The sequence below is a fragment of the Lepisma saccharinum genome, chromosome 4 (genome assembly GCF_977018435.1).
Source record: "Lepisma saccharinum chromosome 4, izLepSacc3.1, whole genome shotgun sequence".
NCBI lineage: Eukaryota > Metazoa > Arthropoda > Insecta > Zygentoma > Lepismatidae > Lepisma > Lepisma saccharinum.
In genome coordinates, this window is record NC_139232.1 from 95,969,636 (window position 1) to 95,988,498 (window position 18,863).

The 18,863-nt window shown below is 39.1% G+C and overlaps 1 protein-coding gene across 2 annotated transcripts in view; it reads right to left on the reverse strand.

The window, feature by feature from the left end:
* Positions 1 to 17,919, reverse strand: part of LOC145986646 (uncharacterized) — a 55,394-nt gene extending 37,475 nt beyond the window's left edge. For both annotated transcript variants that reach the window (XM_083120915.1, XM_083120914.1), the window contains exons 1-2: positions 17,630 to 17,919; positions 1,771 to 2,257 (exon numbers count right to left, since the gene is read on the reverse strand). In XM_083120915.1, coding sequence (XP_082977041.1) covers positions 1,771 to 2,232 — 462 coding nt within the window. In that variant the 5' untranslated portion in view covers positions 2,233 to 2,257; positions 17,630 to 17,919. The remainder of the gene's footprint in view (positions 1 to 1,770; positions 2,258 to 17,629) is intronic.
* Between the last annotated feature and the right edge of the window lie 944 nt (positions 17,920 to 18,863).

An 18,863-nucleotide genomic window follows, 5' to 3' on the forward strand; every position in this document is an offset into this window, starting at 1 on the left:
CCAGGTACCCATGTTATTCGACGCTGGGTGGGCACCGGGGCCGCTTCCATCGTTAGAAAAGCTCCCGGAACACCCCGTAGCTATGCCTATGCCCTCCACATTGCCAAAGTTTGTTTTTGGGAGATATCAGTCAGAAGCGACACGAGCCCCTTCAGTCTAAAGCAAAACATTTCACCAACACAATGGATAGGCTGTGTCTGAAAGGTACAAAGAGCATTTGTTTGAAATCATGGAGATAGAAGTCAGTAACTTGTTGGTTGAAGTTCTTCTAACGTGTGGAAATGTATGTATGGGAGCATTTTAAAATGCCATCTGATTTCTATGGTGAAACACAAGTGATTAAAACACGGGAAGAACAATGTGTCCTCAGTTTTATATATTGAATGCATTGGTGCTGCTGCCGTATTTGGCAATGCAATTTGAAAGACTTTCACTTCCAGTCCAAGACTCAGAGAATGTTTGCTTCAAGTACAGTCTTGCACCTTTCAGAATCGGTCATTGTATGGAGAAAAAGACCCAGTCTGAGCACACAAGTGACATGTGTTGCTTCTGTTTGACAGGTTGCATTCATTACTGAGGATTTGCTTGCTTATCGCCTGTGCTTTGGTCTGAAAACTAGCTTAAGTCCACCATGGACAAATAGGTTAATCGCGTCTGGACCTACAGACTCAACTACTGTATACCTCTACTGGGAACCAAATCTTGGGACCTCTTCATTACAATGTGACAGCGTTACCACTATGTCATAGGGGAGGGGCTTCCCTGAATATTGCAACATGCCGTTCAGGGGTTGTATGTGAGGGGATGTAGGGTAGGACACCCTTTAACTATGCAGAGTAAATTCTTCAATATAAAATGCAAGGCATAACACATCAATGAGAGGTGTCAGATGAGACTGTGGTTCGAAATCCCTAGTAGATGGGAGCATGTCAGGAGTAGTGAGCTCTCCTATCTAGTGGGAAGTATGCAAATTACTTTCACTTCTCAATGGCATAGTAGTAACACTGTGACTTTGTAATCAAGGAGCTCTAGTTTAATTCCCAGTGGAGTTACACAGTGGTTCGAATGTCACTTTAAAAAAAAAAATGCTCAGACAGGCTAATTGGGTCCAATCTGAGCATAAAGTGGACTCAAAACTAAATTTAACAAATCACTTTCTGTACAGGACTAACCAGCCAATTACCTGGCTCTCATCTATATTGAGTAAATGAATATGTGTGTGGGGGCTCCCTGATGGCATAGTGGTAACGTCATCACCTTTTAATCAAAAGGGTCCCGTGTTTGATATCTGATGGAGGCACAGTGGTTCAGATCCCACTTTAAACTGTAGGTCCAGTCCCGATTAGCCTTTCTGTTCATAAAGTGGACTCAAAATAACACTTCAATTAATAAATGAATATGTAAGTTATTTGGAGCATATGGGTAATCACACAAAACTTGGCATTTTTGTTGTTGAATCAAATTCTGTCAACAAAGTTTTCAGCTTTACCACTTATAAGTAATTGAATTAGAGGGTGTGCGAGATCCCCCCATATCAGTATGAAGACTAGAAAAAAAAATATGACCTGGTCCTGGAAATACGCAAATCATAATATGAATGAATGCAAACTGATTATGCAATACTTCAAAACAACATTAGGGGAAAAAAATGAAAAATCTAAAATTGGAATGCTAGTAGTACTGCTGTTTCAAGTACACCTTACACTTGAAACAAGAGTGCAAACTGTGATGTATGCAGAAATGAAATTAAATAATCATGCATTTACTTACCACATTCACATAAGGAGCATGTCTTTGTTGAGATTTTATTCTTCCAGCTGGACTTCTTTCACATAACTCTTCTTCTTCTTCCTTTTCACTATCACTACCACCAACACTACCTTCTAATTCAGACTTTTCAACCTTGACTTTGAGTTCCTTCACTTTATCATCGTTGATATTGAGTTCATTAATTTTATTTTCTAAAAGATTAATGTCATCATCACACTTTGCTACAACGTTCAACTTTGTCACTGCATTCAGCTTTGTACCAATGGTCAACTGTTCCATCTGTTGCAATAAAAGTTCATTTTGAGTTTCACTACAACTTTTAATGTTGTTATTGTTTTCTATTGGGCTCTTGCTAATAACTTTAGCCCTCACACATTTGTTGGAAGTGGAAACTGGTTTGTACTTTATTGTTTGACAGTTCTTCCCTGGGGATCTTTGACCAGGGTGCGTTTTCCCAGTCATGGTTCCCTGGCTGTTTTACAAAAGTCTGGAAGAAAGAAGGAAAACAGATATTACCCAACATTGAATGGTAGTTTTTATATGTGACAATGTTTTCAAAGGTTTAAACGTCAGTTTCCCCACAAAAAAGAAGTAATACTTTGGAAATATTTGTGCTGGTAGATAGTAGATGCGAGTTAAAAATGGAAAACATAACAACTTGCACATGAAATTGTGAGCAGGATTTTCATTCTGTTATGTGATTATACATAAATTCACCACCTGATTAAAAGTGTATTATAGTCGAGAAGCATTGTTTGCATTTCTTGTCAAAATACAACAGGAAAAAAAAATATTAAATTCGAAACAAAGCGATGACAGCAGGGAGGCAGCAGGCAGGAAACCCTGCTCTATGGATTTTGTATTCTTATTAGCTGTGTGTGGACAAATGGAAATTTTTGGTGTAAAGGGACTCTCACAAAGAACACCCACACCTAAGCAGGAACTCAAAACCGGGAATTCGACAACTTTTTCACAATGTCAGCGAGTTGCAGGCCTGAGAATAGGTACTTGTAAGAAATTCAACTTGAACCAGTATTTTAGATTGAACAAAAATCTACCGGTAATGGTTCCGATGGTGGCCGATGGTTTAATGATTTTTCGTAAGTTTTATAAAAAAGACCAGTTTCAACAACTTTAAGATAATTTTAATCTACCAATAATAGGGTAGCCCAATAATAAGCCACTTTAACAAGACATTTAAGGGGAAAAAATTCCTAGAGATTTCTTTACAACCTTCAAACCCTTTAGATTAAAATGTTCTGGAAGGCTAATGTCCTGAATATCAGCTGTTATCTGTTTGTGGTTTTGCTAATGTAAATACATACTACGAACTAGATCTATATAATGAAGGTGTGGGAGAAATAAGGAAGTCTCGAGATTTTGGTGTAACAATGCCTTTATTTTCTGTTATGTAGACGCTTTGGCGCAACAAGGTGTTTGAACTTTGTGCTCCTCCTACTTACTTAAGCAATGACTCATTTTTCGCGAGCCTTCAAAATAATATTGTGAAGTTTCATTGTTTGGTTTGTAACAACAAATTTCTTTGCTCGGCTCATGCATACCAAAAGAAAATAAAAATATCATAATAAAAAAAATACCAAATCGTTATTCCGGAGGATAACAAAATTTGTAGAAATCCGTTTGTCCGATACGAGAAATTTACCACAGTAAGTAAGCCACTATTTTCACCCTTAGATCCCGAGGAGCACATATCAAACACAAGAGCTCATAATATAAGATGTGGACACATATTAGTCCCGCCCTTGAATGCATCCATCACGCCAAAAAAACGTATCGTAAGAACATCAAATCTGACCAGCCTAACCAATACTACTTACGTATACGAGCATTTATTAACAGAAGAAGGTGCTTCATTAAAACAGGAGAAAGAAATATGGAAATTGGACAGAAATGAGTCCCGTGACAAAGCACCAAATCGAGTTTTTCGCGTGCTGTTCAGTTCATAAACGACGTGATAAGATGTCACAATATGTCAAACGACAGTCAGCAGCTGCCATCTGTTGGCATACGGACGAAATACAAGAACAGGCTGACCTTGAGACTCGCGAGATACCAAGATTTCAGGCGAATAAATAAACGACATCAGCAGTTTCCTTTACCACGGACCCTTTAAATTTATGTTGCAAAACCCCAAGACTCAATCTGAAGTCGTCAAGTGTGCATGAAATATTTTTTGGAAGTTGCTCACCAAATGGCTTTATTTTTTTATTATTATTACAATTATACGATATAATTGGTTGATATTCAGGGAACAACTTACTGTACCTCGCCAGTATTCACTGCGCGAAATCACGCCCGCCGCTAATTTCCGATAACAGATCAGGCCCTGCGTCGTAAACATGTCGGATAAGCATTGTGCTTATGGTATTTGCTGAAGCGATTCAAAGTATTATCATGATAATGTATGAACACGAATGTGTGCATATAAATTATCGCAAATCTTCTCGCTTTACGAAGTCTCGTACGCTTTCCTTAACACCCGCGAATTTGTTTGCAGGACTTCATGCGTATTCAACTGTTTGTTCCCAAAATGCACTGCGTGATAATGTCAAGTTGAATATTATCCCGTTTATTTCAATACGCATATTTTATTGAAATACGCATATTTTATTGAAGTAATAATAACAACAACAATGCTAAACTGCTAACGACGGCCCAATATTACTCTGAGAAAGCTAGTGGTGCTGCATTTCATTTATATCTCGTTATATTGTTGGATTCTGTCTTAACACGTGTTTCTAAACTTCTTTTATATATATTCATATACATATATAGATAAGGAAGAGCAAACTTGAAACATATTTAATTTTTATATCGGTTTACGGTTGACTGATAACTGTTGGTAGTGTCAATTGTAAAAAAAAAAAAACGTTCGTCAATGAATAACAGCATGTATGCTGCTTCATTACTTGCAGTCGAACATTTTGAAAACACATCCTTTCGTAGCCTTCCCTTCCTGCAGTACCTGGTTCGCCAAACACACCATTATTATTAATCTGCAGATTAGCGTAACCCAGGGTGCGAAATCATTGAAAACTGGTGGGGGGAGAAAGTTTTCCATCTTCAAACCCCCTCCCCCCCGAACATATGTGTATATTATACGATGTACATATTTGAAATGTTAATAAAAGTAAAAATAAATTACTCAATTAAAAATATATTATTATTAATACTATTGTTATTAATTACATAAAGGAAATTAATTTGTTACTTTTATACATATCAGATATTGCAAAGAAGCAAATTTCTTTACCAACTAGTTAAAGATGTTAATAAATTATGAAATAGTTCAAGTGGTTTTATTATGTGTAAGTTTTTGTTTAGTTTGTGCTTTATGTTAATATAAATCAATTATATTTCATAGTTGTTATTGTTTTGCATTCTTGTTTTACTTTTATTGTGCGTATTGATGTAGATTTGTTAACGACCTCTTGAGAGAGAATGCATTCAATACTCACAACTACACTAATTTCTGTGTGTTTTCGATATTATTCTTAGTAAAGTATATTTGAAATTTGAAATTAAAAGTAATTGCTTGACTTTTGTTTGTTATAACAAAAACTCTCCCCCCGGAAATTTTTGGTGGGGGGATTTTTCAGGCTAAGATTGTTGGTGGGGGGAAATCTCCTCGTCCCCCCAGGATTTCCCACCCTGGCGTAACTTCAAGAAAGGGCTGCGTCATAGCAGTTTTCAGGTGGGAGAGGGAACAACACAAACTGGATACAACATTTAACTATCGACACTAAGCCACTCTGAAAACTAAACACATTTGCATTTACTCCAATTCACTAAAATTAGAAGGCACACTAACTACGTTGTCTCTTATGTGTGTAATCAAGAATAAATGTGGTTATTCAGGGAGGGAAGCGGACGTCAATTATGATCTTTTTTTGTTTCTCAAAAGCTATAACTTTCTTTGGACGTGAAATACGCACACTAGTGAGAATCCTGGTAATGTCGTCATATTTGAAGCCACAACACAAGCATCAGGGCTGCAAGATAGCCGATAAGGCTCAGACAAAACAGTGACGCAACGACGCTAGTAGAGAGATACTTAAAGTTGCAATAACAACATCGAAATCTGTTGCTTGAAAGCAATGGAGTGGGAAGGATGTTCTAGCGATCTTTAACCTGTAGACTTGCAGTGCATGAGACTCCAAACAGTAAGGTCTCTCAATCGAGGCTTCCGTGGTGGAGAAGTCCGCGCAATGCGCTTCGGAGCCAAAGTTCCAGGTTCGAACCCTGGTTAAGACATGGGTGTATTATTGTGTTTGTCGTCCTTTTCATCATGAATCGTCGCGAATCTCACAAGAGGTAAAATAACCAAAATGGAAAGAAAAAGGTACAGTCACCGGCACTTTTGGGTTGTAATGATTTCATTGAAAGTCAATGGGGTTGTTACAACCCAGAAGTGTCCGTGACTGCAGAAAACTCGGGGTTCACTTCAAGGGTATACCACATTTTCTAAATTTACGTCTTGAGGATCCACCGAGAAAGGTACTATCAATGATGTTGAACTGTTAAACCATATCGGACATTGTATAATCCCATTAACTTTAAAGGAGAGCGCATAGCAGGGCAGTGAAAACGCTAGTAGAATTGTTGTATTTAATAATGGTACTTGTATTGGATTAAACTGATAAGCATCGCGTGAATTGAAAAATAATTGATACCAATCCCTCTTTACAGTTTTAAAAATCTATTAACCTTTAGGAGACCAAGCCCATTTCACCAGGTGAGCCCCTTGGGACCGGGCCAATTTTTAGCAAAATGCAGAGTTTCATTTCGATGACTAGATCGGAGGCTAACTGCCCTACAGAGATGAATAATATACCGTTGTACGCGGGATGAAGCATAGAATCGGACTATATAAAATTTATGCTCATTGAGCGTATCCATGGAGGGTAGGGGGGCAGAAAAAAGGGGTTCCCCACCGGGCAACAAATTACCGGATATTGTCAAAACCCCTCCACTTCTACCAGGAAAATTCATTCGAAACTTCCAGCAACCATAAACGACACTTTCCCCAACTCGAGGTTCAAGCGGATTATTGTTGCAGAAAAGAAAACCTACGTTCGTACCAACGCTATTTCATTACAAAGGAATCCGCCATTTTCCCGCCTTTTTTATGGAACACTAAGCCCTGCAAGAGTCCTTACGGTGCAATTACGGTGCAATATGTGTGTTAACAATAATATACAAGAACAAAATTGCAATTCCAGCAAATATTAGCGACGTTATGACGTCATAACTACGAACATGACCAACTATCTTTATAAAGATACTTGGGCAGTTGGGGCTTACAGGCAACTAATATCTTTTGAAAGATAGTTGGTCTCTTAAAGGTTAAGCGAAAGGGCAGAACTGTCTCGTTTGCCCAGGAGCGGTACTAATTCGCGCATATCTTGGTGACGAACATTTTTTGGGATACCAAATTATTTTTCTATCCTGAAAAATAAGCAACGCGCTCAACCATCTCGTACATCCAGGTTGTACATACGAAAGGGGCATGATGAAATATTAATGTTATAAATATTCACTCACACCCGTGTGGATTGATTTTCACAGAGACGAGTATTAACTGCCAACTCTAACACAAGTGACCAGTAGCTAACACTCCCTTTGAAAAAGGGGTTGGCGAGAACTACAAAGCACCAACTCACGCCTTCATGTATCAATTACAAGTACGTATGCATTTTTGGTATTATGCCAGTATGTATGACACCTTATATTTTTTTCCGCAAAATTATTCAGTACCAACCAGCTGACCATCCCCTGTCGGTATATGGAGTGTCTGTCACTGCAAGTGACAAAGCAGCCACTCGACATTCCTGTATAGTAATCAAACTGGGTTGGATAAACCGCATCCCTCTTCGTGTTCAAGATGCGATTGGGGTGGTAGGCAGAGGCGAAGATATAGTACAAGCAATGCTTACGTTATGCGAATAGCATTTAATGTACTTAATGCTTTAGCGTTATTTACTTTCCATCGCACTCGTTTTCGCGAAAAATTACGGCCGCAAACTCCCTCAGCAGGTCTGTTGCAAGCACCAGGCTCAATGCTTACGGCTGCTCTGCGGGAAAATAACGCACCCGAAGGAGTCACATGGCGAAGCGTGAAATTCGGGTAGAAACCGTCCACAATGCTCCTACAAAAAAGCTCTGCTTTCTCAGCTTGCGATTCCCGAAAATAGCCGAGCTCAACCGAAAGCAGAAGGATATATTGCCACCAAAAACTAGTAAAGAATATTTGTCTTCATGAACACGTAAACAAGATCGCGAATATAATAATATTTATTAGTCATAAAATAACTAAAAGAAGTTATTGTCAGTTCTAAATTCCATATATATATATATATATATCATATTATATTACAAATTATTTTAGATTTCTCGAAATGTAAAACGCGTAAAAAAAATGACGTTGGGAAATGGGGCGAGATGGCAAAGGGCGAGCGTTTGTGTTTCCAGGAAGTGGAATGTCTGCACCCCCGTGAAGAGTTTCCCCGGGGAGGTTGAAGACTCGGCGGACCTTGGTCTACACCCTGCGTCCAGCTCGGTCCAGCTCAAATTACATCAGAAGTGTTGACCGCTACCAGTGTTTGCAACTGCTAATTATTTACACAGTAATTCTAGTGAGCTGTTTCTCAAATTTTACAACTATATTCAATAAATTGACGGCTTTTGAATAGAAGAACTTGGGGTGAAAATAAAGCTATTTGAAAAAGGACTATCTACTGATATTTGTACACAGAAGTAAATTGTATACATTGTGCACATTGTGAACAAAATAACATGTTTTAAGTTCTATTGTTGTTGTTGAGTTCGCAGGGTGGCTACAAACAAGCAGAAATGAAATTCCCTGACTTTTCCAGGTTTTCCAGGACAAAATTTACATTTTTCCCTGACAATTACAAACTAAACTAAATCGATGTTTTTGCAAATAGAAATAATAAACACACAGATCCATGTATGGTTTTGTTAAGTACCAATTTTATCTTCTATGAAGTTGACTTAATTTCTCTATTCTCTACGATTTGAATTCAAACTGCAAAATAGTGAATTTGGAAAATTATTACAATTCACAAGCTAGGGAAGGATTACGGAATTTTGTCATATGCAGTAAGTTTAAAATGAAATACTTCATTATTTTTAAAGTTACGACTAAATGAGATAAGAGTGATTGATTAAGAAATACAATTTGTAATTTATCAGTCTCCTTATACATTCTCGGTATTATATGTTGATATTTCCACTGAGGTTTAGAACCCTCTGCGGACCCATTTTTCAATGCATAAAGCTACTTCTCTTCTCTGTAAAGCAAACAACTTAACTCTTGCATATAAGTGAAACAATTGAATCGAACAAAATAAAGTGTCATATTTCCTTACATTATCAATTGGATTTCTGCTTCAGTACAGTATATCCAAGTGAAGAACTGTGAAAATGACAACATGCAGTTATACCATTAATGCTGACGAAAAGGGTATGTAGGTATTAGAAATTAAACGCAAGGAATTTATAGAATTGAATTGTATAGGTACCTCATTTAGCTAACCACACATTAAAACAGGAACACTCTAATAATAAAAGCTTCTGAAAGTTCATATACGAGGGGCATCCTGAAAAAAGCTCCAATGGTGCCTATACGCAGCAATAGTGGTCGGAGAGCGACACACACACATGCAGGCAGGAAGAAGTGGCATGTAGCTGTAATCTGGTACAGTTGAAATGCAGCCGCTTTAGGACAGTTCTAGGTTAAATATTGCAGCTCTCATAGTCTCCCACCGACTGCGATATACCCTACATTGCACGTTCAGAATTTGGCACAGAGCCAGCAGCAATCGTGTGAGGTGTGCAGACCGGACGTCGTGAGTGATAGTATGGTCAGACGATGGTGCAGACAATTCACGGAAGGCCAATCGAATGTGCACAACCCCATACAGCTGAGTACACACGGGTTCTTTGCATCACTTCAGGTGAGAGATCTTGGACCACTCCCTGTACAGCCCTGGCCTTGAATGTTTAACTGAAAAGGTTTCTGGCAGGGCAAGGATTTGACAGCTACACTGCGGTAGAGATAGTTCCAGTCTTTGCTGTCAGACACATATACCATGGGCATACAAAATTTAGTGCCATGCTACGACAAATGCCAGAACAACAGTGGTGATTATGCCGAAAATTAGGTTAGGACTCACTGTTACTAATGCAATAAATTACAACTGATATTCTTGTTTTATTTATGCCTAATCGGTAGGGACCTTGATATTTTGTTATTTTTTTAAAAAATTGGTGTATTTTCTTATTTTTTACTATACGGTGTTATTTTCCCCAAAATTCACATTTTCATTTCAGCGCATTTTCTGGCAAATATCTGAAATTATACCTTCATGGTGATTTTAAACTACTGTTTCAAATTGTAAGTCACATGGCTTAAGCCTCTTCGTTAGAGTTTGATATCTTGAAAGTTATTTCGGGAAAGTTATTTTCCATACTCCTTTTTTAATTTTAAGGTAAAGATTTTAGATAATGGAATTTTCCCCGTATATACTGAAGGGTGCATAATGACCATAAGTGGCGACGCACCCAAAAAATTAAAATCAATCAATCTCACGTGACAGATACCGATATATTATGGCACCAAAAATTGGCATTATCTTTTTTTGACTTGTTAGTGTTACGTTTCCCAAAATTTGCGTTTTTGTTTTAGAACATTTATCTGCCAAATATACCGAAACTTAATACTCCATTGTGCTATTAATTTAAATTGTAGGTCACATGGTCTACGTATTTTCGTGACAGTTTGATATGTTAGAACAGATTTTTGAGGAAGTAAAAGTAAAGTGCTCCCTGCACTTTTCCATGAAGGTGTATAGTAGGGGTGTGGAGTTAGGACCCCACACTTTCTTGATCACGGCTGAAGGTAGGGGTGATGTGATCAGCACCACGCTCCTGGCTACCTTTATCCCTCAAAGTTTCCTCAAGGTACCAGCTTCATATGATGCTGGATGGGTGCCGGAGCAGTTTGAATAGGTGGAAAACATCCCGATTCTCCACCGCAGGGGATCGACCCCAGGTCTCTCGCATAGTAGTCAGATGCCCTAACGACTGAGCTCCATTATTACTCGCTCGACAAATGCCGATGGTGTGCACTTAGCTTGGTAATTCAGAACATATCTCGTGCAACAAATACGTAGATGTGGCTCTCGTGTAACGGTAGATACGCACTCGATCTCCTGTTAGAACCCTGCCACTTTGCTCTGTGATGCAAATGGTTTTGATAGAAGTTGAAAAAATCGTGGGAAAGACATGATTTAATGTGCCTGCCGGAATTATTCCATGTACGTATAACTCTATAGTTTACTCTTGAGTAAATTGTTGGAAAACTTGCATGTTCTATGTACACAAACATGGCCTAGAAAAGACAAGAATGTTGTATTTCAAGGAATTTTTCGTTGTTTTAGGAAATTTCTTTAAAAAAATCACTAAAAACGCCAACAATTCGCATTTTATGCCAAATTCGTATTATTTCGATATTTCGAACAGGCGAAAAATGTGTCCAGACATAACTGCACATTCCTAAACATAACTTCGCAGCAATTACCATTTTTCACGGTTTTCGCGTTTGCGAAAAATCAATGTCCCTACTAATTGGAAATTACTTTCTGGCCACCCCTCGTATAAATCAGTAGATGGAAAGTGAAAATTTAGCAGGGCTGGCAGAGAAAAGTCAATTCTTGAAGAAAGTGATTTGCTTTTATGATTGAATGATTCGAGTAAATATGATATTAAAATATTTACGTATTTATTATTAGTATTTTATTTCATAATATTGTACATTAACCTTACTCAGTGAGAGATTAATGACCATCTGTCACGAGTTTAAACAGACAGGACAGACAGTGGCGTTAATTTCATTGCAATACTAGTAAATTTGAGGTTGGGAGCATGCACTTGCCAATTTTTATAACGTTCACCAATGCAGATTTATGTTTCACTTTTTCGTGATAGTATTCAATATATATATATATCCCATTTGGTTGGATTCTTCTTGATATCTAAGAATCATGCAATGTCATTGTAAAGGTATGTTAACTTGTGCGAAACCAGTAATACATCAGGATGATGAAAGAAAACCTTCGTAAGCACTTCTACATTAAGGTGAAGTGAGCCAGAAGAGTAATAAAATTCCAGCAGCATATTTGCAGTCTAAACCTCTTCTTGTTTATGCATTCGATTCTTGTTGGATGTTGCAGTCCATGCAATTTATGTCGCATGTTGTAGTGAGATACTTTGTCGGGTGGTGATATTCGACAAAAATCGTATGTATCAATGGAACCTATTTGTTTCCATGTTCCTTCAGTTTGCCCAACAAAATGCCTTACTACGACGTCCGACAACTATCGGATGACGCTACACGCTCTTATCCCCTCCATCTATTGACAAGTCCCGTTACTACTCCCATACGGACAAGAAAAAATGATAATTCAATGCATTTTCCATGTAATATTTAGAGGCATAACCTTTACTCCCCCGATGATACCTTATGGTATCACCAGAGTACGGTCGCACTCACCCGATGATACCATATGGTATCATGGTGCTGATTACGAAATGAATGTGCTTTTTGTACCTTCATACTCTTTATGTTTTGGTGGGAACTCTGACACAGGTCTGGAGCAAACCTGGGGAATTCATATTGATGACCAACCTCCCCCACATCTCCGCAACATATCCATGCCATATTTCCGAACAGAGTTTCACATTTTGGCTCATTATTCAACTTGTATGGCACCCAATAACATGAAACATGTTTCAATCTTATTGGAAACGTCCATTCTTTGAAGAGAATACTAAGGTTTGCGCCTTGTCCTCAAAATAGCGGGAGAAGAGGGGGGCAAACTCCAGATTTGTATGGTTTTTCTTCATTGAAATTCAGTGGTCGCGCCCCCAAACCCCCCTTCCTCGGTTCGGCGTTCTGAATTATACACGGTTGCATGCTATGATCTTTTAGCTGCAAAACAAAACTTATCCCAAGTAGATTGCTCCCATAGTGCATAGTGCCCGAACTATAACAATTTTCCTCCAAAAATGCAAATTACCTATTTTTCGTAAAAAAAAAAAAAAAACACATTATGGCTTATTATTCAACTTGTATGGCACCCAAGAACATGAAACATGTTACGTTTTCTTGATAAATGTCCATTCTTTGAAAAGAACACTAAAGTTCGCGACTTCTTCCCAAATAGCGGGAGAAGAGGGGGAAACTCCAGATTTTTATGGTGGGACCGCGCCCCCAACCCCCCCCCCCCTTCCTCGGTTCGGCGTTCTGAATTGTACATGGTTGCATGCTCTTATGTTCTAGCTGCAAAATAAAACTTATCCGAAGTAGATTGCTCCTATAGTGCCCGAGTTATAACAATTTTCTGAGCAATATGCAAATTACCTATTTTTCGTAAAAAACAGAGTTTCACATTTTGGCTTATTAATCAACTTGTATGGCACCAAAATACATGAAACAAGTTTCATTCTCTTTGGAAACGTCCATTCTTTAAAGAGAATACTAAGGTTTGCGCCTTCTTCTCAAAATAGCGGGAGAAGAGGGGGCAAACTCCAGATTTTTATGTTTTTTTCCATTGAAATTCGGGGGTCGCGCCCCTCCAGCCCCTCCTCCCAGTCCGGCATTCTGAATTGTACACGATTGCATGCTCTGATGTTTTAGCTGAAAAACAAAACTTATCCGAAGTAGATTGCTCCCATAGTGCCCGAGTTATAACAATTTTCCTCCAAAGAGTGTTCAAATTCAAAATTCCTGCCGAGAAGCCCGGGCGAGAGAAATTTCTCTCTCTCTCTCTCTCTCTCTCTCCCCTCCTGCCATCACTGGTTTCTGGCGCCGTGGTTGTGTTGCTCATAAAAGGGGCCTAAAAGATGAGGCCGAAACTTACGAACGAGATTTCCTGTTCCCGTGCATAGTTCCATAACGATATCTTTATTTAAAAAAAAAAAAGTCAATGAAGACGAAATTCCCTGACATTTCCCTGACTTTTTTTGACACCTCAAATTCCCTGACTTTTCCCGGTTTTCCAGGTTTTCCAGGTCTGTCGCCACCCTGGTTCGTGTTTTAAATCCACTTTATGCACAATAAGGCTAATCGGGACTGGACCTACACTTTAAAGTGATACTAATAAATAAATAAGAAAGTCCGTACACCTTTAGTTGTATGCGGAAAGTTTGCATATGCAAGACGTTTACTACCATATGAATAACGTTACCTGGAATTTTGAAAGTAAATGTGATCATGTTTTATTTTTAGTACCGTCACTTTATTATTTATAATATTTTGTCGGTAAAACTTCGATAGCGTCCCAACGGATTTCTTCATTTTTACACAAGAAACTACTTACCGAAATGAGTTTCTGTAGTATTTAGAAGTTCGTGTAGGTATTTCCTTTCATCGAGAAAAACCGATGTTGTCCGTATATGCTAAATTGAACAAAATGAGTGCTAATGGAACCTAACCTAACAGGCCTAACCTAACCTAGTAGGCATACCTCGTCCACGTGATGGTTCGTGGGGCTAACGTCAATGGTTTTTGGGGCTACACGTGGATTGTTTTTGGGGCTAACGTCAATGGTTTAATAATTACTCTTTATGTCAAAAATCGAACTTCTTTTCGCGAAAAAAGCAAAATAGCACCTTGAAGGATCTTTCGCAATGCAGAATAGGTAAGTACGAATGTTAAAAATGACGAAATAAAAGAGTGAGAGGTGTTGGGACGCTATCGAAGTTTTACCATTTTGTCAACAAATCCAGCGAACGGGCCAATGAGGCTACAAACCTTGAAACCCCCCGTTTTCGGCATGCCATTGTACTAAGAGCATTCCCTGACATTCGCTACGAGACTCGGCGGCTAGCGGTCCGGCGTCAGCGCTTGTCTTTCCCCGTGAACGGGTCCGCGACAGTCGCACACTACGGTCTGTTTTTTTTCGCTCTCCCTGCCTTCTCTCTCTTTCCCTTTCTGTTGACGTTGCTGACTGACGTCAGTATAATCCTCCCTCGGAAATTGTGTTGTGTCGTGTCCGTGTGTCGAAGATTGTGGCTTAATATGGCAGTACCACAAAAGTTTACATTACAACAAAGGATTTATCTTGTCGAGTGTTACTTCGGAAAGAGGAATTGTGGAGAAGTGCGAAGACGTTTTGCAACGAAATTTCCTGGTGTTCCCGTTCCACATAGGGCTACTATATTAAACTTCGTAAAAAAGTTTAGAGTAACAGGGTCAGTTCTGAATAAAAGTGGAAAGAAAAACCCACGTGTACTTACTGAGGAAAAACTCGATGAGATAGGACAAAGGTTAGAACAGTCTCCTCGGAAATCTATCCGCCGCCTCTCACAAGAAACGGGTGTTTCAAAAATCCTCTAGGTCCCCCGATTTGTCACTCTGCGATTTTTATTTATCTAAAAATAAAGGTCGTGAGAATTACAGTAGACGAACTTGCACGTGTAAATGCCAATTTCCTTCGGAGATGCCACGAATGTGTTGCAGCAGAGGGACATCATTTTCAACACCTTCTGTAGTCAAGGTTGAATCACAATATGAAATGTAATTTTAATAGCCGACTCTACCGACTGTCGCGGACCCCGTTCGCTGGGAAAGACAAGCGCTGACGCCGGGCCGCTTGCCGCCGAGTCTCGTAGCGAATGTCAGGGAATGCTCTACTTGTTTTGTTCCACTGAAACATCGCTTGCCTCCTTCGTAAGACTACGCTTCGCTACTGGTGGTATTTGTAAGAGGGGATGAGGAATTCACACCTCTGGTTGCAATCTGTTTTAGTCCTCAGGGACCATGTAACGTATATAATCCCTAACCTTCGAAAGGAGTTGCAGGAATCCACTCCCCACTGGAAATTTTTCAAATACCACATACTTCGTGTACTACTGACCATGATCATACTGGAGGCTGCGTTGGGTTGATGAAATTACAGTGTGCTGTTGAATTTATTGAACATGTTCGGAAAACGGGTTTGAAAACCGCAAAAAAGAAGACATATTATGAAATCTCACTTTTTTAAAAATAGTGCCCAGTAGGACATCGGTTTGGTTTTAGGCACCCATAGAAAAAAAAGGAAGAGACCTCACCCCCTCCCCCTTGTCAGGAGTTCTGCGTCTCGAATATCAGGCAAGATCTACTTGATTTTCATCAATTTTAGAAATTTACCATTCAACACTACCAACTTGATTAAGTTCACCGTGCATATAGCACCGCGAAATGAACGGGGATAGAGCCCCACACATTCTCTATCTCGGCAGTTTTGGAGGTGATGTGATCAGCACCACGCTTCGGCCGACTTTACCCCCATGGTTGCCCCCAGATACCCACTGATTTGAGGCTGGGTGAGCCCCAGAGGACATGCGCGGACAACGCCGGAAAAATTCCGACCATAGATCACCCAACCCGGGAATCGAACCCTGGTCTCACGCGTGGCAGTCAGACGACATACCGACTAGACTTGTTAACTCGATTAAGCATACCTAGAATATCATACTGACTAAATTCACTTTGCGGATTGTATGTTGTTGTACACCACTGATGTATGTAATCGACATCGTAGATCTGGTCTGGCTTTTCATTGCAATAAAAATGTAAGAAAGTGAACTGGCAGGTGATGGAGTGATTTATCCACACACCCCCAACACCACCTTACACCTCCTAAAAATGTCAATACCCCCTAATTTTTTTTTTCTCAAAGGTCCTATTTATAATTTTGGCACTAAATATATCCTTACACCCCCTGAATATGAACTCACATCCCCGGATGGAAAATTCTGGATAAACCCTTGGGGGTGGGGGCACGAGAGGAAGCAATGTCTCCACCTCAAGTTATGAGGAAATAACAAAAAAATGGAGCGAATTTACAATATAGAGAAAGTCTCCAATTTTGTTAATTTTCGGTATACTAACTAATTTTGACCTCCTAATCACGAATCTGTTGAAAAAAAACCGGGGGTCACGTCTGAAAATTTGAGAAAAAGCCGATTGATTTTTTTTATATATGTAGGTATGTAGGTGTATATGCGTAGTTTTACGAACAAAAATGTAATCTCCTGTCATTGTGTCCAACCACGCCGTTACAAGAAAATGATTTATGATGTTCAATTCTAGTACGATCCCTATTTTTTCGATGAATTTAGGGGCGAAATGAGTGCTAATGGAACCTAACCTAACAGGCCTAACCTAACCTCGTGTGAATGGTTTGTGGGGCTACCCGTGGATAGTTTTTGGCGCTAACAAACAATTTTTCATCAAAATATACAATTTCCAGACGTGACCCCCGGTTTATTACAACAGATTCGTGATTAGGAGGCCAAAATTAGTTAGTATACCGAAAATTAACGAAATTGGAGACTTTCTCTATATTGTAAATTCTTACCAAAAAAATTACCAGTGAACCAAAACTGGTTTTTTTAATAAGCAATTACTCATTAAAGTATTTTTTTGTCCTTATATGAATTTCGGACACTTTTCTCTCTCTCTCTGGAAGAATCTTTCAAACGGTCGTATGCGAAATAGCCCCCCCCCTCTTCCAGTAAGTACTGCAATCCTCTCCTAAGCGAAAGAGGGGTAATTCCTCGATACAAATTCAATGTAAGAAAACACTTTTTTTAGTACTTATACAGGACAGTGAATGAAAAGTGTTAGTTGATCAGTTATCTAGCGTGTGATATTTGGCGCCATGGTATGTGTCTAAAATATTATGTACAACAATTAACTAACGAACACTATGATTTAACCATGCCCCGGACTCAATTACAGAAAACAACAAATAGGATTACTCACCGTCACGTTTACGAAATGTCAGAATAGACTTTCTACCTTCCTTGCTCTGTGCGTGACATCATATCTGCTCCTCCATTTCCAAATGAGTTTTCTTCACCGCACTTCACACGCCTTATCGGGCTACGGTGAATATTTCCGTAAGCATGCACGCACTGTTAAATGTATACGCACACAGCTGGCACACGAATAACCTCTGTACTCTTATTACACTAAAACTATTGAAGATTCACTGCAACGTATTCCGTATCACACTCACTTCGACAATAGCTTCGAAAGCAACTCGTTCCACTCGCAAGATACACCTACGTATTTCTGACCGACACTAACTGCGCAGAAGCAGATTTGCGCGGCAGGGTTTCCAACTCACTGCACACAAATATTTCCTGACGGAAATTTCTCGTTGGCTAGCAAACCGATTTATATTCGTATAAAAGTTAAGAGTCCGCTTGATGACCAGGTAGGCTAATCGGGAAGGAACTCACAATTTAAAGTGTAATACGAACTACTATGTAATGTACTTCTAGTGAGAATCGCCCCTTGATTACAAGGCCCGGGTTCGAATCCCGGTTGGGGCCAAGAATGTTATCTTTGTGTCCCTTCATAAATTTCATCCTCATCTTCGCGATTAACGAAAAGTGGCAGAAATACGAAGTAAAACAAACCAAATCAATCAATCGATACCAGAAGTCAGTTTTTCAAAGGGTGGTGGTAATTGGCGAGGTTACAATATGATAAGAAATCCATCCTAACAAAAGTCCCTGTATGCGTGTGCACAGTAATTTATTTGGGGATGCCGCAAGGGAGTTTTAATTGCCTTTCTGGTCAATGTTAGCCTATTTGGCGTAGCTTTCTGTTCTTTTTTCACAAAAAATATTAGGTATATGAAGATGAAATTTTAACATTGTTGTTTCTGAGCTACGTTATCACTTTTTCACATGTTTTCCTATCGTTGTGACGATATTTATATTTTAAACAATGAAATTAAAGAATTTAAAATCAATACTCTTCAGAATGACCAAGCACCCCTGGCAGCCCCGTGCACCCTCTTTCTACTGCAAAGACTTAAATTGTGCCATTGCTCGTATCTTACGATGTCAAAGCAAATTTCTCTGTATCTGGTACATTCTAAAATTAATTTCAAGAATATGTGGGGGTGGGGGTAAATTTTCCAAAATGTACTAATCTTCTTCTTCTTCATAAGGCACTACAACTTCATGCACTGAAAGTTTTGGCC